Source organism: Triturus cristatus, chromosome 5_1 (assembly GCF_964204655.1).
Source record: "Triturus cristatus chromosome 5_1, aTriCri1.1, whole genome shotgun sequence".
In the NCBI taxonomy this organism is placed as follows: Eukaryota; Metazoa; Chordata; class Amphibia; order Caudata; family Salamandridae; genus Triturus; species Triturus cristatus.
This window is the reverse complement of record NC_140587.1, coordinates 770,157,035-770,175,882: the sequence shown is the minus strand read 5'-3', so window position 1 is coordinate 770,175,882 and position 18,848 is coordinate 770,157,035. Positions and strand designations below refer to the sequence as shown.

Below are 18,848 nucleotides of genomic sequence, written 5' to 3'. Positions count from 1 at the left end.
AAGAATCCTTATTTTTAATATAAATACCTGTGTGATGTCCATTTGTAGTGTTGTCACTTGGTTACTGTATGTGTTCACAAATGCTTAACCTATAACGCTCTGAGATAAGCCTTGTCTGCTCGCGCCAAGCTACCTAGAGGGTGAGCAAGGGGTTGTTTTAGTAGTGTAACCCCTTACCCTGACTAGAGGAAAGGTTCCCTGCTTGTCACAAGTACCTACCTGTGCCAACCAGAGAACCTGGATTCTAACAATCCCCAACATCAGGACCACTCCATTATAGTCTATTAAGGTCATACTGTAGAGCATGAAACTTGACCTAAAAATGCTATGATGGCTAAGTATCTGCTCAAGGTATCCTCTCTGGCCCCCTAAACCTCCAGCCTGTCAGATTTGGTCGCTCAAGCCCGGCTGGAGTTACCGAACTAACTCTTTGAAACTTTTCAAAAGTTTACAAACGTTATGTTGACCAATGCTTGTTTGCAGTTACATTCAAAAATATATTTAAAAGTTCCAAAATCTGTATCTTGGGAACCCTCCAGTGAATTTTGATCAGCACGGTCTCTAAAAAGTCATAAAAATACGTTCTACTTATATAAATTGTTGTTGTACCTCTTTCTTGCCGTGTGACTTTCTTATTTCGTTGTTTGATGCTGTTACATGCTTTAGACATTGTTCCTTTGCTAAGCCCTGCTGCTCGAAGCCACAGCTACCTAGGGTGGAGCTTTAGGTTTACAAACGAGCCTGACTGGACCAAAGACAGTTTTGCGACCTCTAGTTAGCCTAATTGAATATCTATTCTGTATCTAATGTAATAGCTACGTTGGAAGAGGCATTAACTTGTGCTTTATAGATGACATGACAAAGGAGTTTAGTCTTGTCACTCAAAAGGCAAGGTTTAAAAAAAACACTTGGGATCAATGTTGAGGCAGATTAAGTTCTCTGTGTGCTGTAGCCAAAGTTATGTGCGCCAAGAACCCGACCGCGCGTGTAGACCAGGGCTTTAAGTGGGATGAAAAAACTAGGGGTCTCTCAAAGGGGCGTGACCGATGCAATTAAGGGCTTAAAAGCAGTCAAGCTAAAAATCTGTGCTTAGAATAGTGTGCCCACCGACTGATATTTTGCTTCTTCTGTCATTGCATCCAAATATATAATACAAGTAACATTACACCTACAAGAAGCCAGGACTATTGGCTTTGTCATTGGTTGTTTGTTGCATAAAGTTGTATATAATATTAAAAATGCTTCCACTCTTGTGGTAGAGGTTGTAGCTTAATGCTCAGGCTACCGACTTAGAAGATGGGTTTTGAGTCACAAGTCAGCTTAACATCCTGTGATTCTGGGCAAATCAATGAATCCCCCCATGCATTCCCCAAAAAAAGAAATTATATTAAATCATGTAAAGCGCTCCAATACTTTTGGGTTAAGTTCACACTATATGAAACTTGCTGCATTTCTTTTCTAAATGCGGGGCTGATGTCTTTTGAAACAATTTATGTTAAATGCAGCCCATGACTGGCGCTGTGGCTAACATCAGTTCTTTCAAAAGGCCCACAATCAGCCCCACAGCTGTGCTGTATTAAGAAAAGAAATGCAGCAAGTCTACAAACACAACGTGTGCTTTCAGGATCATCTGAAAGCACACGTTGTGCTTTTAAACTTGATGCATTTATATCCTAACAGTCAAGCTACGGAGCTTATTGTGGGCCTTTTGAAAGTATTTATGTTAATCACAGCGCCCGTCAAGGGTTGCATTTAACATAAATACTTTCAAAAGGGAAACAATCAGCCCCGCAGCCGCACTAGATTTAGAAAAGAAATACATCAAGTTTAAAAGCACAAACGTGTGCTTTCAGATGATTCTGAAAGCACACCTCGTGTTTGTAGACTTGCTGCATTTCTTTTCTTAATAGAGTGCGGCTGTGGGGCAATCTTTGGGAATTAGAGTTTGATGCATGAGGTACTCCATCACGCGTGATGAATTTCCTGTCTGTTGTGTTGCAAGCGCTTTAGGATATAATCAGGACTATTCCAAGTCTGCAATGTTGCAGCCATGCTATTTTCTGCATAAATATGAACTTGGCACATCATCAGTCATCTTCTGCATAATCTGCAGCTTTTAAGAAAAAATGGGTCAAAACATACTAAAAATATGGTGACGTGTTGCCACTCAGTGGAAGACCTTTCGCAAAGGTTGACTGGTTACCTTTCTGTTGATTATTGCTATATTTTTTTGTAAAACCAGAACTAATGAGGTGAAACCTATGCCCAGATAGTGTTAACAAGTGTGAAAAAGACAAAATAATGAAGTGATGCTATCATAGAATGTGGCGTATTTTGTCACATAATTTGCCTTTTCTTATTGCATAATTTAATGTACCCTGCTGCATGATTTGGCCCTCTCCTGCCGCATAATTCCAGTGGCCCCGGATAAAATGCACTTGTAGAACAGTGGGCAGGATTTCCATCATGTTTGTGACAAAGTATCCCATATGTCAAACTCTAATTGGGTTATCCACAACTGGGAGCCAAGGGGGTAGAAAAAGAACAGGTCGCCCCCCCACTCAATAACTTCACCTCAACAAAGGACTTGTTCCATCTGATTGTATGGACGAATACCAACGTCCACCATGTAATTTTAGAGAGGACACACAACTTTATGTGTCATGGCAGTGAATCAAAATCTTACATCTGCCATACAGTGACCTAAATCACTACTTTAAACTATGCTATGTGGTGCTGTATGGTGCTGTCTGCTTGTTCAAACTCTCCCACCAGTGTGCGGGAGACCTGAAAATAGAGAAAAGAAGGTGAAAAAAAGGTGAGAAAAAGTTGGCAGTGCCTCACGGGAGTAACACTATGGGAGGTTACAGGCTGGTACTCGCCTGTGTCCTCAGGTTCTCATCATTAGCACCTGCCAAATTGAAAAACAAATGGATGGTGAGGAGAAAAAAGAAACCAAAAATGTGGTGTATGTGCTACATGTGACCCTATAAGGACTACCGGGATCTAGCATAGAAACCCGGAACACCTTAGATCAAAAACAAGCTAGACCCACTGGCTATACTATTTTATTCCTTGCTGTGTGTCTGCTCAACTAAAACCAACATGTTTCATTGCCTCACAAAGTTTGCGGCAATTTCATCAGGGTTAGGGTCAGCGTCCTCACTGCACCTCTTTTCTCCGTTTGTTATACCGGGTGGTTGTCCCTCGTCGGCATACCTGCAACCCCGTAAAAGAAATTGTAAATTATTTACAGGTCCCGTCTCAATCGCTGCAGTTAGTCAGTCGATATAGCGGGGGTGTCCGGCCAACAATCTTTCCAATAAAGGAACCTTCCACAAACATCCCCATGACAAAATGATTGTATTAGTTTCCTCTAAAATGGTGCCAGCTCCACTTATATCTTCTCAAAACGATAAATTAATGCAAAATGTTATCAATATTAAATTATGTCCCTGTTTTCTTTCTAGCACAACACAGCTGGCATCAATTGTGAGCAGTGTGCACTCGGCTACTATCGTCCTTATGGCGTGTCAAGGGAAACTCTTCATGGTTGTATACGTAAGTCTTGCTTCTATTTCCCTTATATCTACATAAATGTAATTTGCCCTATGTGGGAATTATGAGCTTTAAATTCTGTCTTCTAATGATCTGTTTGTGGCCCTTTTATTCATTTGAAGTGCTGTTGGTGTACTCTATGGAGAAAAAGTATTTAAAGGGATGATAAAGCTCTCTTTGGCCTTATAACTAAGCATCTCTCTAGACTGGATAAAAGCCTAGGGGCTCATGATAAGTTTCACTGTTCAGTTCAGACATTGGTCTCAACTGAAATCCCTCACTGATGAGGCCCAGCAAGGATGAAATATGTTTGGGATTGGTTCTGTTTTCATTCAGAATGAAAGTGGCCTCAAAGTACAGACTAGTCTATTTTATTTGTCTCGGCCCTTTTGCTGATGGCACTGACAAGATAATAATTACTGAATAAATGGAATCCAGCAGAATCCCCTTTGCTCAAGATTGATCCGAACATTTTCCCATCACTTCCTTTTAGTGAGTGAGCCACCCTAAGTTGCATGGATATACCGAGGCGTGGGTCCTCACTCACTGTGCCACAGGGTTAAAGTGGCATATTGCCCATAAATCTAAAACCTATGTGGTGCTGCTTGTGTTTTCTTCCAGAGGGGTCATGGTCTAGCAGTTTGATTAGGAGTGGTACTTTAAAAAAAATCTTTTTATTGAAAACCAAGAACTCAGGCTTCGCACATCATGTGGTGATAACATTGTTAATTTGCAATACATACACAGTGAGGTTTGATAGTTCGGAAAACTCTTCTGCAGTGTCCTATCATACAGGAACAGAGCTTTTACGGCCAGTCAAATACATTCTACATATACCACCTTCACTATCCCTCCCATCCTAGAGTCCCTCCCGCAATCTGGTCCCCCCTGTTCCCTATATTCCCTCCATGCCCCCCAAACATTTCTTGGGGCAGCCTCTTGCTTTATACACCACTTGCTCCACCTTCTGTCACCAGTCCAGGTCTACCTCCAGATCAGTTTCTTCTGGCATGATAGTGGCCCCCCATGCTCTTGCTGTATTTTGTTTAGCGACTCCAGCTGTTAGCCTCAACCAAATCTCTGTGTACCAGGGGTCAATCCACCTCCCCTTTTATCCCCAGGAGTAACATTTAGCCTAAAGACGGACCTTCATCATCGTAACCCTTGCCATTTTTGCTGTCACTGCCCAGTAGCCCCGCACCAGAGGACAGTCCGAAAGGGTATGAAAAAACACCCTCTCACTCCCGCATCCTCTCCTGCACAACGGGGATTCCACCCTACCTTTTTTATATAATAGCGTCTGTGCGTAGTAAATCCTGTGTAATACTTTAAATTGGACCAGGCTAACCCGCACCCTAACAGCTATTTCCAGAGGGCCCTGGAGGGCCTCCCCCAAATCGTCATCCCCAAATTCACCCAGGCCCTCTTCCCATGCCAACCTCAGGGGGCACAATAAGTCAGGGGAATTGTTTATTAGTTTCCTATAGTTCAGTCACATTCCCTTATGTGTCAAGGCCTCGGTCAATATCCAATCCTCTAGTGGTGAGGACTTTGGTAACTGCTCGCCCTCAAACTGATGACAATGCAGTGCATGCCCTAGCTGCAAATGCCGATAGCACTCAGACTTCGCCAGATTCCCAAATGTTCTATGCCTATGAGCTCCCATTTCCAAAACCCCTCCAACCCTCCCACCTCTGACAGCTGTTTGTTGCACCAGAGTGGTGTCAGACCAGTAAGTATCTCCTTCCAGCACAAAAACTGGGTGGCTTCCTGCTATATGTCACCTACTGTCAGTGTATGGTGTGGCATGCTCCTATTGCCTGTTAATCTGTAAAGAAGGTCCTCAAGTCCACCCTTGCCCATGGATTCCCGGTCCACTCTATATGCTGGGTTTTGATGATCAGTGAATACCCATTCATTAATGACCAGACGTTGGGAGGCCCAGTAATACTTCAAAATATCGGGGACTGCCAATCCCCCATCTTATGCCCCTCGCTGCAACTTGGCCTTAGCTATTTTGGGGAGAAGTGGTACTTTTGTGACAGAGAAAATAGCAAATAGCAAATTTCATGCTGCTGATCTGCTTCTGCAATTGCTCAGAAGAGTTTAAAAACAAGTGACTGACTGAGTGATGGGTAAGACAAATTCAAGCATTTTCATCTATTATTGTTTACTCTCCCGGTTTCTCATTCTAAATAATGTATGAACATCACATTGAAAACTCTGCACCATTACCAATACAGCAGGGTATGATAATTTCACGGTGAAGAACTACAGCATTATTTTGGGTTTTTCAGGCAAGAATGGGGAATTGCTGTAGGAATTGTGACTGGTCACTGATTCCTGAGGGTTTATCTACGATTTCACTAAAGGGTACTAAAAAATAAAAAAAATAGTTAAAAAATGATAAATAAGCCTTCAGAAACAGTCATATCACCTCCATCGACCATATCACCTCCATGGACACCATGCAAAACCTGAAAAAAATTAAATATTAAATACATGCTCTAGTAAAAAACCCCAACTTCATTTTCCTGTATTAAAACATGCTATTGGCATTCAAAAACCATATGTCCACGACCATGAAACACCTTCTGAAAAAAATAAAATACATGCCCACACTAAAAACATAAACAATACTCACCAAAACATTAAATATACGTTACATAGTAGAAAAATACATAATTGTTCATTGATAAACTACAGCTAAATCTAAGCTACAGAGACATAAGTAACACTGTACATTAAGGCTTACCGGATGCACATAACTACCTAATTCTGTTTCACTATATCACTTACCTGAAACTCTAAAACTCTTCAAACCGAACAACACAACCACCCACCTGACCCACTAAAGAGCTTAGAAATTAGGAAAATAGTATTCTTATTTGAACTGGTGAGCTGCAACCAGCAACCGCAATTCAGGATAACTGCTGTGTGAGACTAAGAAGGCAGACCACAAAATACAGTTCCCGTTTACAAAAAAATAGCAGCAAAATTGAAATTAAAAAAATGTGTTTACAGTACAACAAATAAAAAACAAAATAATAAAAATGTATCATAATAAAAATGTTTATGAAATACAAATAACATTGGAAACTATAATATTATTATGTAAAAGAACTATAATAATTAAATGCAAAAATATATTAATAAATTCGGCTAAATTAAATTCAGTGTATTAAATGTATTCACAGTACCTATCAAAATATTAAAATGTACATTGCATGAAAATGTTTTACAATTGTCTAAAGTGCTATACAAATATTATAACACAAGTACACTATACTATAAATGTGTTATAATATCTGTATATGATGTAAAATATATTATTTAATTTGCATACATTGAAAGGAAATTTACGCGTAAAACATTGTATTGTTGTTTTAAAAAAATAGCAATATATGATTATAGAAGTAAATCTTATTATAACTCAGAAGAAACTGATCATTTGTTATAATCTTATCTACACTGGAGAAGGTATTGAGCTCTGGAGGGATAAGATTATAATTTCCATTCCAACTTTAGCTATATTGGGGAAAATGTTGGATTCTAAGTGAGCCAGATTTAGTAGTCCCACTACAATATCAGCCATTCTGGGGAAAGTGTTGGACTCTAAAGTGGTCAGATATCCAATTTCCACTCCAATGTTAGCCACACTCAGGAAAGTGCTGGATTGTAAAGGGGTGAGCTTTTTGGCACAGAAAAGTAATCTACATGGTAACAGACGTGCACCCCTGCCCTGAGTGCCTAACTGTACTGATATCTGCATCCCTAATGCAGATTATTGTTATCATAGGTAAACACGGATTATGCGGTGCACCATGACGTTGCCTGCACCATGACGTTGCCCTGTTTCACAGATTGCAGTCTTGGTGGACCGGGAGGGACGGCCAAAGCACTACCCACATAGTGGTGGGAGGCTGCTAATTTAACCAGGAGTTATGCAGCACAGGTGTGATGGTGGAAGCACACCGTGTAGTGATCAGTAGGAGCTAACAGGTCCTTCTAAACCACTGTTTGTCACTGGATTGAGGCTTACAGGCTCACTCACTTTTCATCCTTCGCTGCTAGGCCTTTCCCCACCCCCCTGTGCTAAGCCTTTTTTGGGCTATTTGGGGTAGTTCGCGCTTAGGCCCCTGTAACTTTTTGACCACATAAGGTATACACACCAAATTTGCGTCCTGTTTTTCCAACATCATGGGGATTCTAAAGAAACCCAGGGTTTGTGGATTCGCCTTGAGGGGAACCAGAAATTAGCCAACATACAGCTAAATTTTGTTGTTTTTTGGGAAGAATTGGAAAAAGGGGCTACTCATGAAAGCGTCTGTTTTTTTCCCTGCAAATGGTATCAAAAAAGGGGTTGTGGTGCTGAAATTACCATCTTCCAAGCTTTCAGGGACAAGCAGACTTTTTTTCAGAAAACCATAATTTTTTGCACAGTTTTGGCATTTTTCTGGGACATAGCCTATTTTTGCTATTTTATGTGCTTTCAACTTCCTTCCAGTTAATGGTAGACATGGGTATGAAAGCAATAATGGATCCTGGAAAGCTATACATTTTAGTAAAGTAGACAACATTCTGAATTCAGCAAGGGGTCATTTGTATAGATCCTTCAAGGTTTCTTTATAGAAACTAACAGTTAAATATAGGAAGAATTGAAAATTAGTTGAAAAAAACAGCCATTTGTGCAGTTTTCATCTGTACCTTCTTCTAATTGTGACAGCTGTTTGAAAGCAATATACCATTACATCTGCTAGACCTTTCTGGTTGTGGGGATATATAGGACTTGTAGGTTCACCAAGAATCCGACGAACCCAGAACCAATAACTGAACAGCGTTTTGTAAATGGTTTTTCATTATGATCCGGGTATATAGCAATTAATTTGGGAAAATATATACATGGAAAAATCAGTATGAAAGACAGCTATGTATTTCTGAAATTGGAACAAAATATAGAGTTTAGAAACAGTAGATATTTGCACATTTCTGAAATTGTGAGTACCCATACTAGCATGAGACTTATAGGTCATTTCACAAAATGTCTTCTTTTTTACACATTGTCTTTCATATGGAAGGCAGAAATGCATTGAAAGTTAATAGGTAATAACAGTTGCTCTACAATTCTGTCTTACCCTAACTCTACCGATGAAAATGTTACCTCAGTTGTGTTGGTAGGCCTAGTGCCTGCGACAGGAAATGGCCCAAAACGCAACGTGGACACACCACATTTTCACAGTGAAAACTGACCCTTTTTCTGCAAAGTGCCTTGCTGTAGATTTTTAACCCTGGCTCTGCCGGCACCTAGAGAAACCTAGCAAACCTTTACATATTTGAAAACTAGACACCCAAGAGAATCCAGGATGGGGTGATTTGACTGGCTCTCACCAGGTTCTGTTTCTCAGAATGCCTTGCAAACCTCAAGATTTGTCCAAAAAAACACATTTTCCTCACATTTCTGTGGTGGAAAGTTCTGGAATCTGCGTGGATCCACAAAATTCCACCCACCCCGCGATCCCCCAAAGTCTTCCAAGAAAAATGGTACCTCACTTGTGTGGGTAGGCCTAGTGCCCGTGACAGGAAACGGCACAAAACGCAACGTGGACACACCACATTTTCACAGTGAAAACTGACCCTTTTTTTGCAAAGTGCCTAGCTGTAGATTATGTACCCTAGCTCTGCCGGCACCTAGGGAACCCTAGCAAACCTATACATTTTTCAAAGCTACACACCCAGGGGATTCCAGGATGGGGTGACTTGACTGGCTCTCACCAGGTTCTGTTACCCAGGATCCCTTGCAATCCTCACAATTTGTCCAAAAAAACACATTTCCCTCACATTTCTGTGGTGGAAAGTTTTGGAATCTACGTGGATCCACAAAATTCCACCCACTCCGCGTTCCCCAAAGTCTTCCGAGAAAAATTGTACCTCACTTGTGTGGGTAGGCCTAGTGCCCGCAACACGAAACCGGCCCAAAACGCAACGTGGACACACCACATTTTCACAGTGAAAACTGACCCTTTTTTTTGCAAAGTGCCTTGCTGTAGATTTTTAAACCTAGCTCTGCCGGCACCAAGCGAAATCTAGCAAAACTATACATTCTTGAAAACTAGACACCCAGGGGAATCCAGGATGGGGTAACTTGACTGGCTCTCACCAGGTTCTGTTACCCAGAATCCCTTGCAAACCTCACAATTTGTAAAAAAAAACACATTTTCCTCACATTTCTGTGTTTGGAATGTTCTGGAATCTGCGTGGATCCACACAAAAAAGGGAAATCTAGCAAACCTATAAATGTTTTAAAACTAGACACCCGGGGGATTCCAGGGAGGTATGGCTTGCGTGGATCCCGAAAGTTTTCTTACCCAGAATCCCCTACAAACCTCAAATTTAGCTGAAAAAAATCACTTTTTCCACACATTTTTGTGTGGGAAAGTTGTGACATCTATAATAAAGATATCTCAAAAAAGAGTGGGGGTCCTAGGGATAAAGTTTAAAGACTCAAATAGTTGTAATCCCCTAATCAACAAATTATAACAACATAAGCAACTATGAGTCTCGCCTGTATGAAAACCTTGACACAATCGTAAGGGAAATGCTAGTGCTGTGGGTTCATGTGTACATGTGTGAGTGTACGCATGGGTGTAAGATTCCCATCATCCACCTGAAGTGGTTTGCTTCATCATCTGGGAATAGAGGACTAATTTAGAGAACCATCTTCTACTTAACAGGTCGTAGATATTGGTCTCTTATATGTCCCAACTTGGTGAATGGTAGTTTTGTTAGATGATGATTGGGTGTGATGGTCGCAGTGCTGGTGTGTAGTGATGGTGCATAAGTGCTGGTTAAAATATGTCTAGCAAGGTACTAAAACAACTTTATTAGTAGCTACCTTGTTGACAAACTCTAAAAACAGTGCTCTAACAGTTTCAAAATATAATAACTGTGTTGAAGAACGGTCTACATGTTTCTGCTAACGGATGTGAATCATCCTAGCTTTCGTCAGGACCTAGAAGCTACTGCGAAAAAACTGTGCAAATTAATGAAGTGGTTTATACAACCTGGACCCTGATAGGTGTCCAAGAGACTCCGTGGGCGGTAGTTTATATTCACTGACCTGCATAAATGGAGAAAAAGATAAAAAGAACACAACATAGCAAAACACCCTTCGCATAGTGTAATTATCAAGGTTTCACAAGTAGAATCCAGCACAATGTCCGATAAACCAAATACTCTTGGATGTATTAAGACTGTGATAAGTCTAAGAACTAAAATCGAAATTAGACGACTTTGAAAGCACTTACCCTATTAGTGATGGGTGTGCGCCTCACCTCACCTGGCTACTGCTCAGGTTTAAGGAGGCCCCGCTCTGTAGAGAAAATCAGAGGGTTCAACAATGTTAAAACCTGGTGGTAGGTTAAAATTTAAACGCTAAAGCCCAGCCGCGTAATGTCAAGAAACGCCTAATCTCACTGAGAGTCATTCAATCGCTGCGATGCGCTCGATCTTGGGGATGTTTGTTAAGACTACAGTTACGGCCTAAGTAGGGGGCCGACTTGTTTCTCTAGTATGGTGCGTGTCACATAGCATCAACTCATAGGAGAATGACAGCTCACCTGTCCGTCGGTACCTCTTGTCAGTACCGGAGCTCGTAGGGGAGGCAACCTGCGAGGTGTCCGAAATCGGCAGAAATAGAGAATGCCGATCTGAGTTGTCATAGCAACCAAGGGGAACCGAGGCTGACGTACGGACGCTGATGTGACGTCATAGCGTTCCGTACATGAGTCTGGGAAATGTAGTATTAGACCCGATAGTTATAACGGGCTGCAGTAGTTACAATCATAGCTACAACCAAACTCTCGTATAGGATTCAGAGAGAATGGATGTCTGCAGGTAGTGTTTGCCTAAAGCACCAGGTCGGTGTTACGCCCGTTTCTCATTCTAAACCAGAGTAACTGTTAGAAATGTGAAACAACTGGTATCATGATGTGACAAAGAGGCCATTCATGTGCGAAGTGGAGATTGCCTATAGAATTCTGCGCATCCTTATATAACAATATCGTTCATTTGAAGGGTACCGATAGATGTCTGCTCTTATAGTGAGGCCCAAGGAATATCATCATTCAACCCATTGCGATCACTCTGGAGTCTGAAGACCCATTTCTGTTCCTTGTGGTGGGATGAATGGTTGTTCAAGGACTAACCACCTAATGTCTTCTGGTTTATGATTCAGTGTGAGAAAATGGTTAGACATTTTTGTCGCTTGTTTTTTACGTCTGATAGTACTCTTGTGTTCGCTTATTCTCACTTTAATTTTTCGGGTGGTCATCCCTACATATTTCAGTGAGCAGGGACATGTAATCAGATAGATGACTTTCTCTGAATTACAGTTAGTATGTTTGTTGAGGATCCAAGGTTTGGAGGTACCAATGTCAACTGATTTAGTTGGTTCAGTTTGAGGACAAACTGAACAAGAACCACAAGGATAGTGGCCTTGAACGGGTGGGAGGTGCCAGAGTGTAAATGTGGCAGGATTCCTCTTTGCTTTGGGTCGTGTGTGTACCAAATTGTCCCTGAGGTTAGTTCCTCTCTTGAACGCGAAAAGTGGAGGAGGGATTTCTTCTTTGTTCAGATTGAGAATCCGCCAATGCTTGCATACCACTTTTTGCACGTCATTTGACAGTGTGCTGAAGGTGTTTACAAATGTTAGTCTCTTAAGTGGTGGTTTTGGTATAGCCGGCGCGATGAGAGCGTCCCTATTATTATTAGCTGCTCTTTTTTTGGCTTGTCTGACCAAGTGTCTGGGGTATTTCTTGACTTGCAATTGCTGTGACAGATCGGCTGCATGTTTGTCAAAAGTCTCTTTCGTGGAACAGTTTCTGCGTATACGCAGGAACTGACCGATAGGCAGGTTGTTCCTTAGGGACTTAGGATGGTGGCTCTGGAAATTCAACAGAGAATTCTTCGCTTGGGGTTTCTTGTATAGTTCACTCCCCAAAGTCCCTTGTGAGGGGTAAATGACGATGTCTAAAAAGGGCAATCTGCATTTATCGTGTGTCACAGTGAATCTCAAGAAGTTATTTTGTGTGTTTAGCCAAGCATGGAAATCGAGTAAGGTAGTCACACTGCCTCGCCAAACCACCAAAATATCATCGATATACCTCTTCCATATGACAATTTTGTCACGGAAGGGATTCGTATTGGTCAACACATTGTTCTGTTCAAATAAATGAACGTAGAGATTCGCCAGGCTGGGAGCAAAAATGCTCCCCATCGATGTGCCTGAGGTTTGGAGGTAGATGGTCTCCTCGTACCTGAAGAAATTTTCTTTCATTGCCAGTCTGGCACATTCCATGATGAAATTGATCGGGGTGATCGTGACCAGATCTTTGGTGTCAAGTAGACCCCTGATGGCCTCTAGTGTTTCATCCTGGGGAATGCAGGTATACAGTGACTCGACATCGAAACTAACCAGTAGGTCTGTTTCGATGTCAAAGGTGGTTTCAGGTAACAGTCTGAGGACATCTTTAGTGTCCTGAAGAAATGTTGGCATTTCCTTGACCAGAGGCCGGAGGAAAAAGTCTACAAAAGTGGACAACGGTTCCAGGAGAGACCCGATCCCTGAGATAATGGGACGTCCTGGTGGTGGTCTAGTGGCTTTATGTATCTTAGGAAGAACATAAAAGTAGGGCATGACAGGGTGTGTCGTGATTAAGAAATCAGACTCATGTTGAGTGATCCACCCTGATTCTTTGGCTTCGTATACCATGTCTTTAATCTCCTTTGCTAATCTTGTGGTAGGATCCTCGGGCAAAACCCGGTAGGAATTAGTATCGTTTAGATGTCTTAGGCATTCCATTCGATAGACGGATGAGTCTAGAATGACAATAGCTCCCCCCTTGTCAGCGGGCTTGATGGTAATGGTGTCATCATTAGATAGTGTTGTCATAGCTTGTTTCTCTACAAGAGGAAGGTTACAGTAGCCACTTCTACTTCTAGAGCAGAGAGAGGAAACATCGTTGATCACAGCTTGTTCAAAGACTTTGACATTATCCGGCACTAAATGTGCAGGTGGTGAGAAATTTGAAGGTGGTCTAAGGCCTGTGTTGGTTTCTACTGATAGGTCATCTTGATCTATCCTGTCGCCTCCTTTGTCTTTATTCTTAAAAAAGAAATGTAGACGTACTTTGCGAAAGAATTTGCCCATTTCACATCTCAATTGGAAGGGGTCACCTATGGAGGTTGGAACAAAACCTAAACCTTTGTTAAGGACCTCTAGTTCTGTTGGAGAGAGTTGACGCTGGCTTAGATTCACCACTAGTTCGTCACGTTCACATGTGTATCCCATGTGTTCTAACTGTTCTGTGGTGGCTGGTCTGTTTGCCAGTGTACCTGTTGTGTTGAGCCTCCTCTTCTCCTGCCTCTGCTGCGTCCACGGCCTTGCCCTAAAAAAGATTGTTGTCCAAAGTGGGTAGGTGGTGGTGGCTGGCAGGGAAAGGGTGGCATGGGTGGACCATATGGTGAGGGTTGAAAACCCCACGGTGCGGGGGGTCACCAGGGTCTGGGTTGGTCATAATAGTTTTGTGTACCTCGTCTCCTATTGGCCCGTGAGCGCTGATAGTTTTGTCTTAGCGAGGGTGTCCCTGTGGTGGAGCCCTCTGAGTCTGATGAGGGGGTGTCTGTCCCTGATGAAGAATAGTTTGAGCCATACCTCTTGCCCTTTTTGTTATATTCTGGAGGGATGTAGGTGTCGCTAGTATATGGGTAGACTTTTTCGAAGGAGAACTTAGCCAAATATTTTTTAAATTTCTCTATCTTCGTTAATAAGATAGTATCTTTGTGCTCTTTGTTGGCTTTGTTGGTATCCTCAAGATTTCTTTTGAATAAAGCACTAGTGATGGTGGCTTTGATTTGGCCCTCTAAAGTTTGTATTTCTACCAGGATAAGGTCAGCTGCCTTCTTGGCTGTAGCGATGATTAAGATCAGCCAGTCGCGGGTGCATCGCCACGCGATGAGCGACCAGTCCTTGAGAAAGGTTTTATCTGTCAAAAACAGTCGTGGTGTGTTGGTTACTATTAGGCCCATGGGAGCACTGTTGTTTCTTAAATATTCTGTCATTATAGCGCCATGTATGAATGTGCGCGAATGAGACTTTTTAAGAGTGAGTAAGGTTTGCCATTCATCTATAGTACACAACAGGTACACTGGCAAACAGACCAGCCACCACAGAACAGTTAGAACACATGGGATACACATGTGAACGTGACGAACTAGTGGTGAATCTAAGCCAGCGTCAACTCTCTCCAACAGAACTAGAGGTCCTTAACAAAGGTTTAGGTTTTGTTCCAACCTCCATAGGTGACCCCTTCCAATTGAGATGTGAAATGGGCAAATTCTTTCGCAAAGTACGTCTACATTTCTTTTTTAAGAATAAAGACAAAGGAGGCGACAGGATAGATCAAGATGACCTATCAGTAGAAACCAACACAGGCCTTAGACCACCTTCAAATTTCTCACCACCTGCACATTTAGTGCCGGATAATGTCAAAGTCTTTGAACAAGCTGTGATCAACGATGTTTCCTCTCTCTGCTCTAGAAGTAGAAGTGGCTACTGTAACCTTCCTCTTGTAGAGAAACAAGCTATGACAACACTATCTAATGATGACACCATTACCATCAAGCCCGCTGACAAGGGGGGAGCTATTGTCATTCTAGACTCATCCGTCTATCGAATGGAATGCCTAAGACATCTAAACGATACTAATTCCTACCGGGTTTTGCCCGAGGATCCTACCACAAGATTAGCAAAGGAGATTAAAGACATGGTATACGAAGCCAAAGAATCAGGGTGGATCACTCAACATGAGTCTGATTTCTTAATCACGACACACCCTGTCATGCCCTACTTTTATGTTCTTCCTAAGATACATAAAGCCACTAGACCACCACCAGGACGTCCCATTATCTCAGGGATCGGGTCTCTCCTGGAACCGTTGTCCACTTTTGTAGACTTTTTCCTCCGGCCTCTGGTCAAGGAAATGCCAACATTTCTTCAGGACACTAAAGATGTCCTCAGACTGTTACCTGAAACCACCTTTGACATCGAAACAGACCTACTGGTTAGTTTCGATGTCGAGTCACTGTATACCTGCATTCCCCAGGATGAAACACTAGAGGCCATCAGGGGTCTACTTGACACCAAAGATCTGGTCACGATCACCCCGATCAATTTCATCATGGAATGTGCCAGACTGGCAATGAAAGAAAATTTCTTCAGGTACGAGGAGACCATCTACCTCCAAACCTCAGGCACATCGATGGGGAGCATTTTTGCTCCCAGCCTGGCGAATCTCTACGTTCATTTATTTGAACAGAACAATGTGTTGACCAATACGAATCCCTTCCGTGACAAAATTGTCATATGGAAGAGGTATATCGATGATATTTTGGTGGTTTGGCGAGGCAGTGTGACTACCTTACTCGATTTCCATGCTTGGCTAAACACACAAAATAACTTCTTGAGATTCACTGTGACACACGATAAATGCAGATTGCCCTTTTTAGACATCGTCATTTACCCCTCACAAGGGACTTTGGGGAGTGAACTATACAAGAAACCCCAAGCGAAGAATTCTCTGTTGAATTTCCAGAGCCACCATCCTAAGTCCCTAAGGAACAACCTGCCTATCGATCAGTTCCTGCGTATACGCAGAAACTGTTCCACGAAAGAGACTTTTGACAAACATGCAGCCGATCTGTCACAGCAATTGCAAGTCAAGAAATACCCCAGACACTTGGTCAGACAAGCCAAAAAAAGAGCAGCTAATAATAATAGGGACGCTCTCATCGCGCCGGCTATACCAAAACCACCACTTAAGAGACTAACATTTGTAAACACCTTCAGCACACTGTCAAATGACGTGCAAAAAGTGGTACGCAAGCATTGGCGGATTCTCAATCTGAACAAAGAAGAAATCCCTCCTCCACTTTTCGCGTTCAAGAGAGGAACTAACCTCAGGGACAATTTGGTACACACACGACCCAAAGCAAAGAGGAATCCTGCCACATCTACACTCTGGCACCTCCCACCCGTTCAAGGCCACTATCCTTGTGGTTCTTGTTCAGTTTGTCCTCAAACTGAACCAACTAAATCAGTTGACATTGGTACCTCCAAACCTTGGATCCTCAACAAACATACTAACTGTAATTCAGAGAAAGTCATCTATCTGATTACATGTCCCTGCTCACTGAAATATGTAGGGATGACCACCCGAAAAATTAAAGTGAGAATAAGCGAACACAAGAGTACTATCAGACGTAAAAAACAAGCGACAAAAATGTCTAACCATTTTCTCACACTGAATCATAAACCAGAAGACATTAGGTGGTTAGTCCTTGAACAACCATTCATCCCACCACACATAACAGACATCACTAATTTTCTATTCCACAAGGAACAGAAATGGGTCTTCAGACTCCAGAGTGATCGCAATGGGTTGTATGATGATATTCCTTGGGCCTCACTATAAGAGCAGACATCTATCGGTACCCTTCAAATGAACGATATTGTTATATAAGGATGCGCAGAATTCTATAGGCAATCTCCACTTCGCACATGAATGGCCTCTTTGTCACATCATGATACCAGTTGTTTCACATTTCTAACAGTTACTCTGGTTTAGAATGAGAAACGGGCGTAACACCGACCTGGTGCTTTAGGCAAACACTACCTGCAGACATCCATTCTCTCTGAATCCTATACGAGAGTTTGGTTGTAGCTATGATTGTAACTACTGCAGCCCGTTATAACTATCGGGTCTAATACTACATTTCCCAGACTCATGTACGGAACGCTATGACGTCACATCAGCGTCCGTACGTCAGCCTCGGTTCCCCTTGGTTGCTATGACAACTCAGATCGGCATTCTCTATTTCTGCCGATTTCGGACACCTCGCAGGTTGCCTCCCCTACGAGCTCCGGTACTGACAAGAGGTACCGACGGACAGGTGAGCTGTCATTCTCCTATGAGTAGATGCTATGTGACACGCACCATACTAGAGAAACAAGTCGGCCCCCTACTTAGGCCGTAACTGTAGTCTTAACAAACATCCCCAAGATCGAGCGCATCGCAGCGATTGAATGACTCTCAGTGAGATTAGGCGTTTCTTGACATTACGCGGCTGGGCTTTAGCGTTTAAATTTTAACCTACCACCAGGTTTTAACATTGTTGAACCCTCTGATTTTCTCTACAGAGCGGGGCCTCCTTAAACCTGAGCAGTAGCCAGGTGAGGTGAGGCGCACACCCATCACTAATAGGGTAAGTGCTTTCAAAGTCGTCTAATTTCGATTTTAGTTCTTAGACTTATCACAGTCTTAATACATCCAAGAGTATTTGGTTTATCGGACATTGTGCTGGATTCTACTTGTGAAACCTTGATAATTACACTATGCGAAGGGTGTTTTGCTATGTTGTGTTCTTTTTATCTTTTTCTCCATTTATGCAGGTCAGTGAATATAAACTACCGCCCACGGAGTCTCTTGGACACCTATCAGGGTCCAGGTTGTATAAACCACTTCATTAATTTGCACAGTTTTTTCGCAGTAGCTTCTAGGTCCTGACGAAAGCTAGGATGATTCACATCCGTTAGCAGAAACATGTAGACCGTTCTTCAACACAGTTATTATATTTTGAAACTGTTAGAGCACTGTTTTTAGAGTTTGTCAACAAGGTAGCTACTAATAAAGTTGTTTTAGTACCTTGCTAGACATATTTTAACCAGCACTTATGCACCATCACTACACACCAGCACTGCGACCATCACACCCAATCATCATCTAACAAAACTACCATTCTCCAAGTTGGGACATATAAGAGACCAATATCTACGACCTGTTAAGTAGAAGATGGTTCTCTAAATTAGTCCTCTATTCCCAGATGATGAAGCAAACCACTTCAGGTGGATGATGGGAATCTTACACCCATGCGTACACTCACACATGTACACATGAACCCACAGCACTAGCATTTCCCTTACGATTGTGTCAAGGTTTTCATACAGGCGAGACTCATAGTTGCTTATGTTGTTATAAAAAGTTGTGACATCACCAGGCTGACACAAATTTCCTACCACCCCGTATTCTCCCAGGTCTCCAGATAAAAATGGTGCCTCACTCGTGTGGGAGGCCCAAGTACCCACGACAGGCAAGGGCCCAAAACATATTGAGGCGACATCAAAATTGCCTATCACAAAACAACCTGGTTTTGCAAGTGGAGTCACCAGGGTTTTT

At 42.3% G+C, this 18,848-nt stretch overlaps 1 protein-coding gene across 1 annotated transcript in view; it reads left to right on the top strand.

Annotated features, from left to right (window-relative positions):
• LAMA3 (laminin subunit alpha 3) overlaps positions 1 to 18,848 on the top strand; it is an 881,606-nt gene that overhangs the window by 248,212 nt on the left and 614,546 nt on the right. The window contains exon 9 of the mRNA XM_085605753.1: positions 3,471 to 3,561. Coding sequence (XP_085461879.1) covers positions 3,471 to 3,561 — 91 coding nt within the window. The remainder of the gene's footprint in view (positions 1 to 3,470; positions 3,562 to 18,848) is intronic.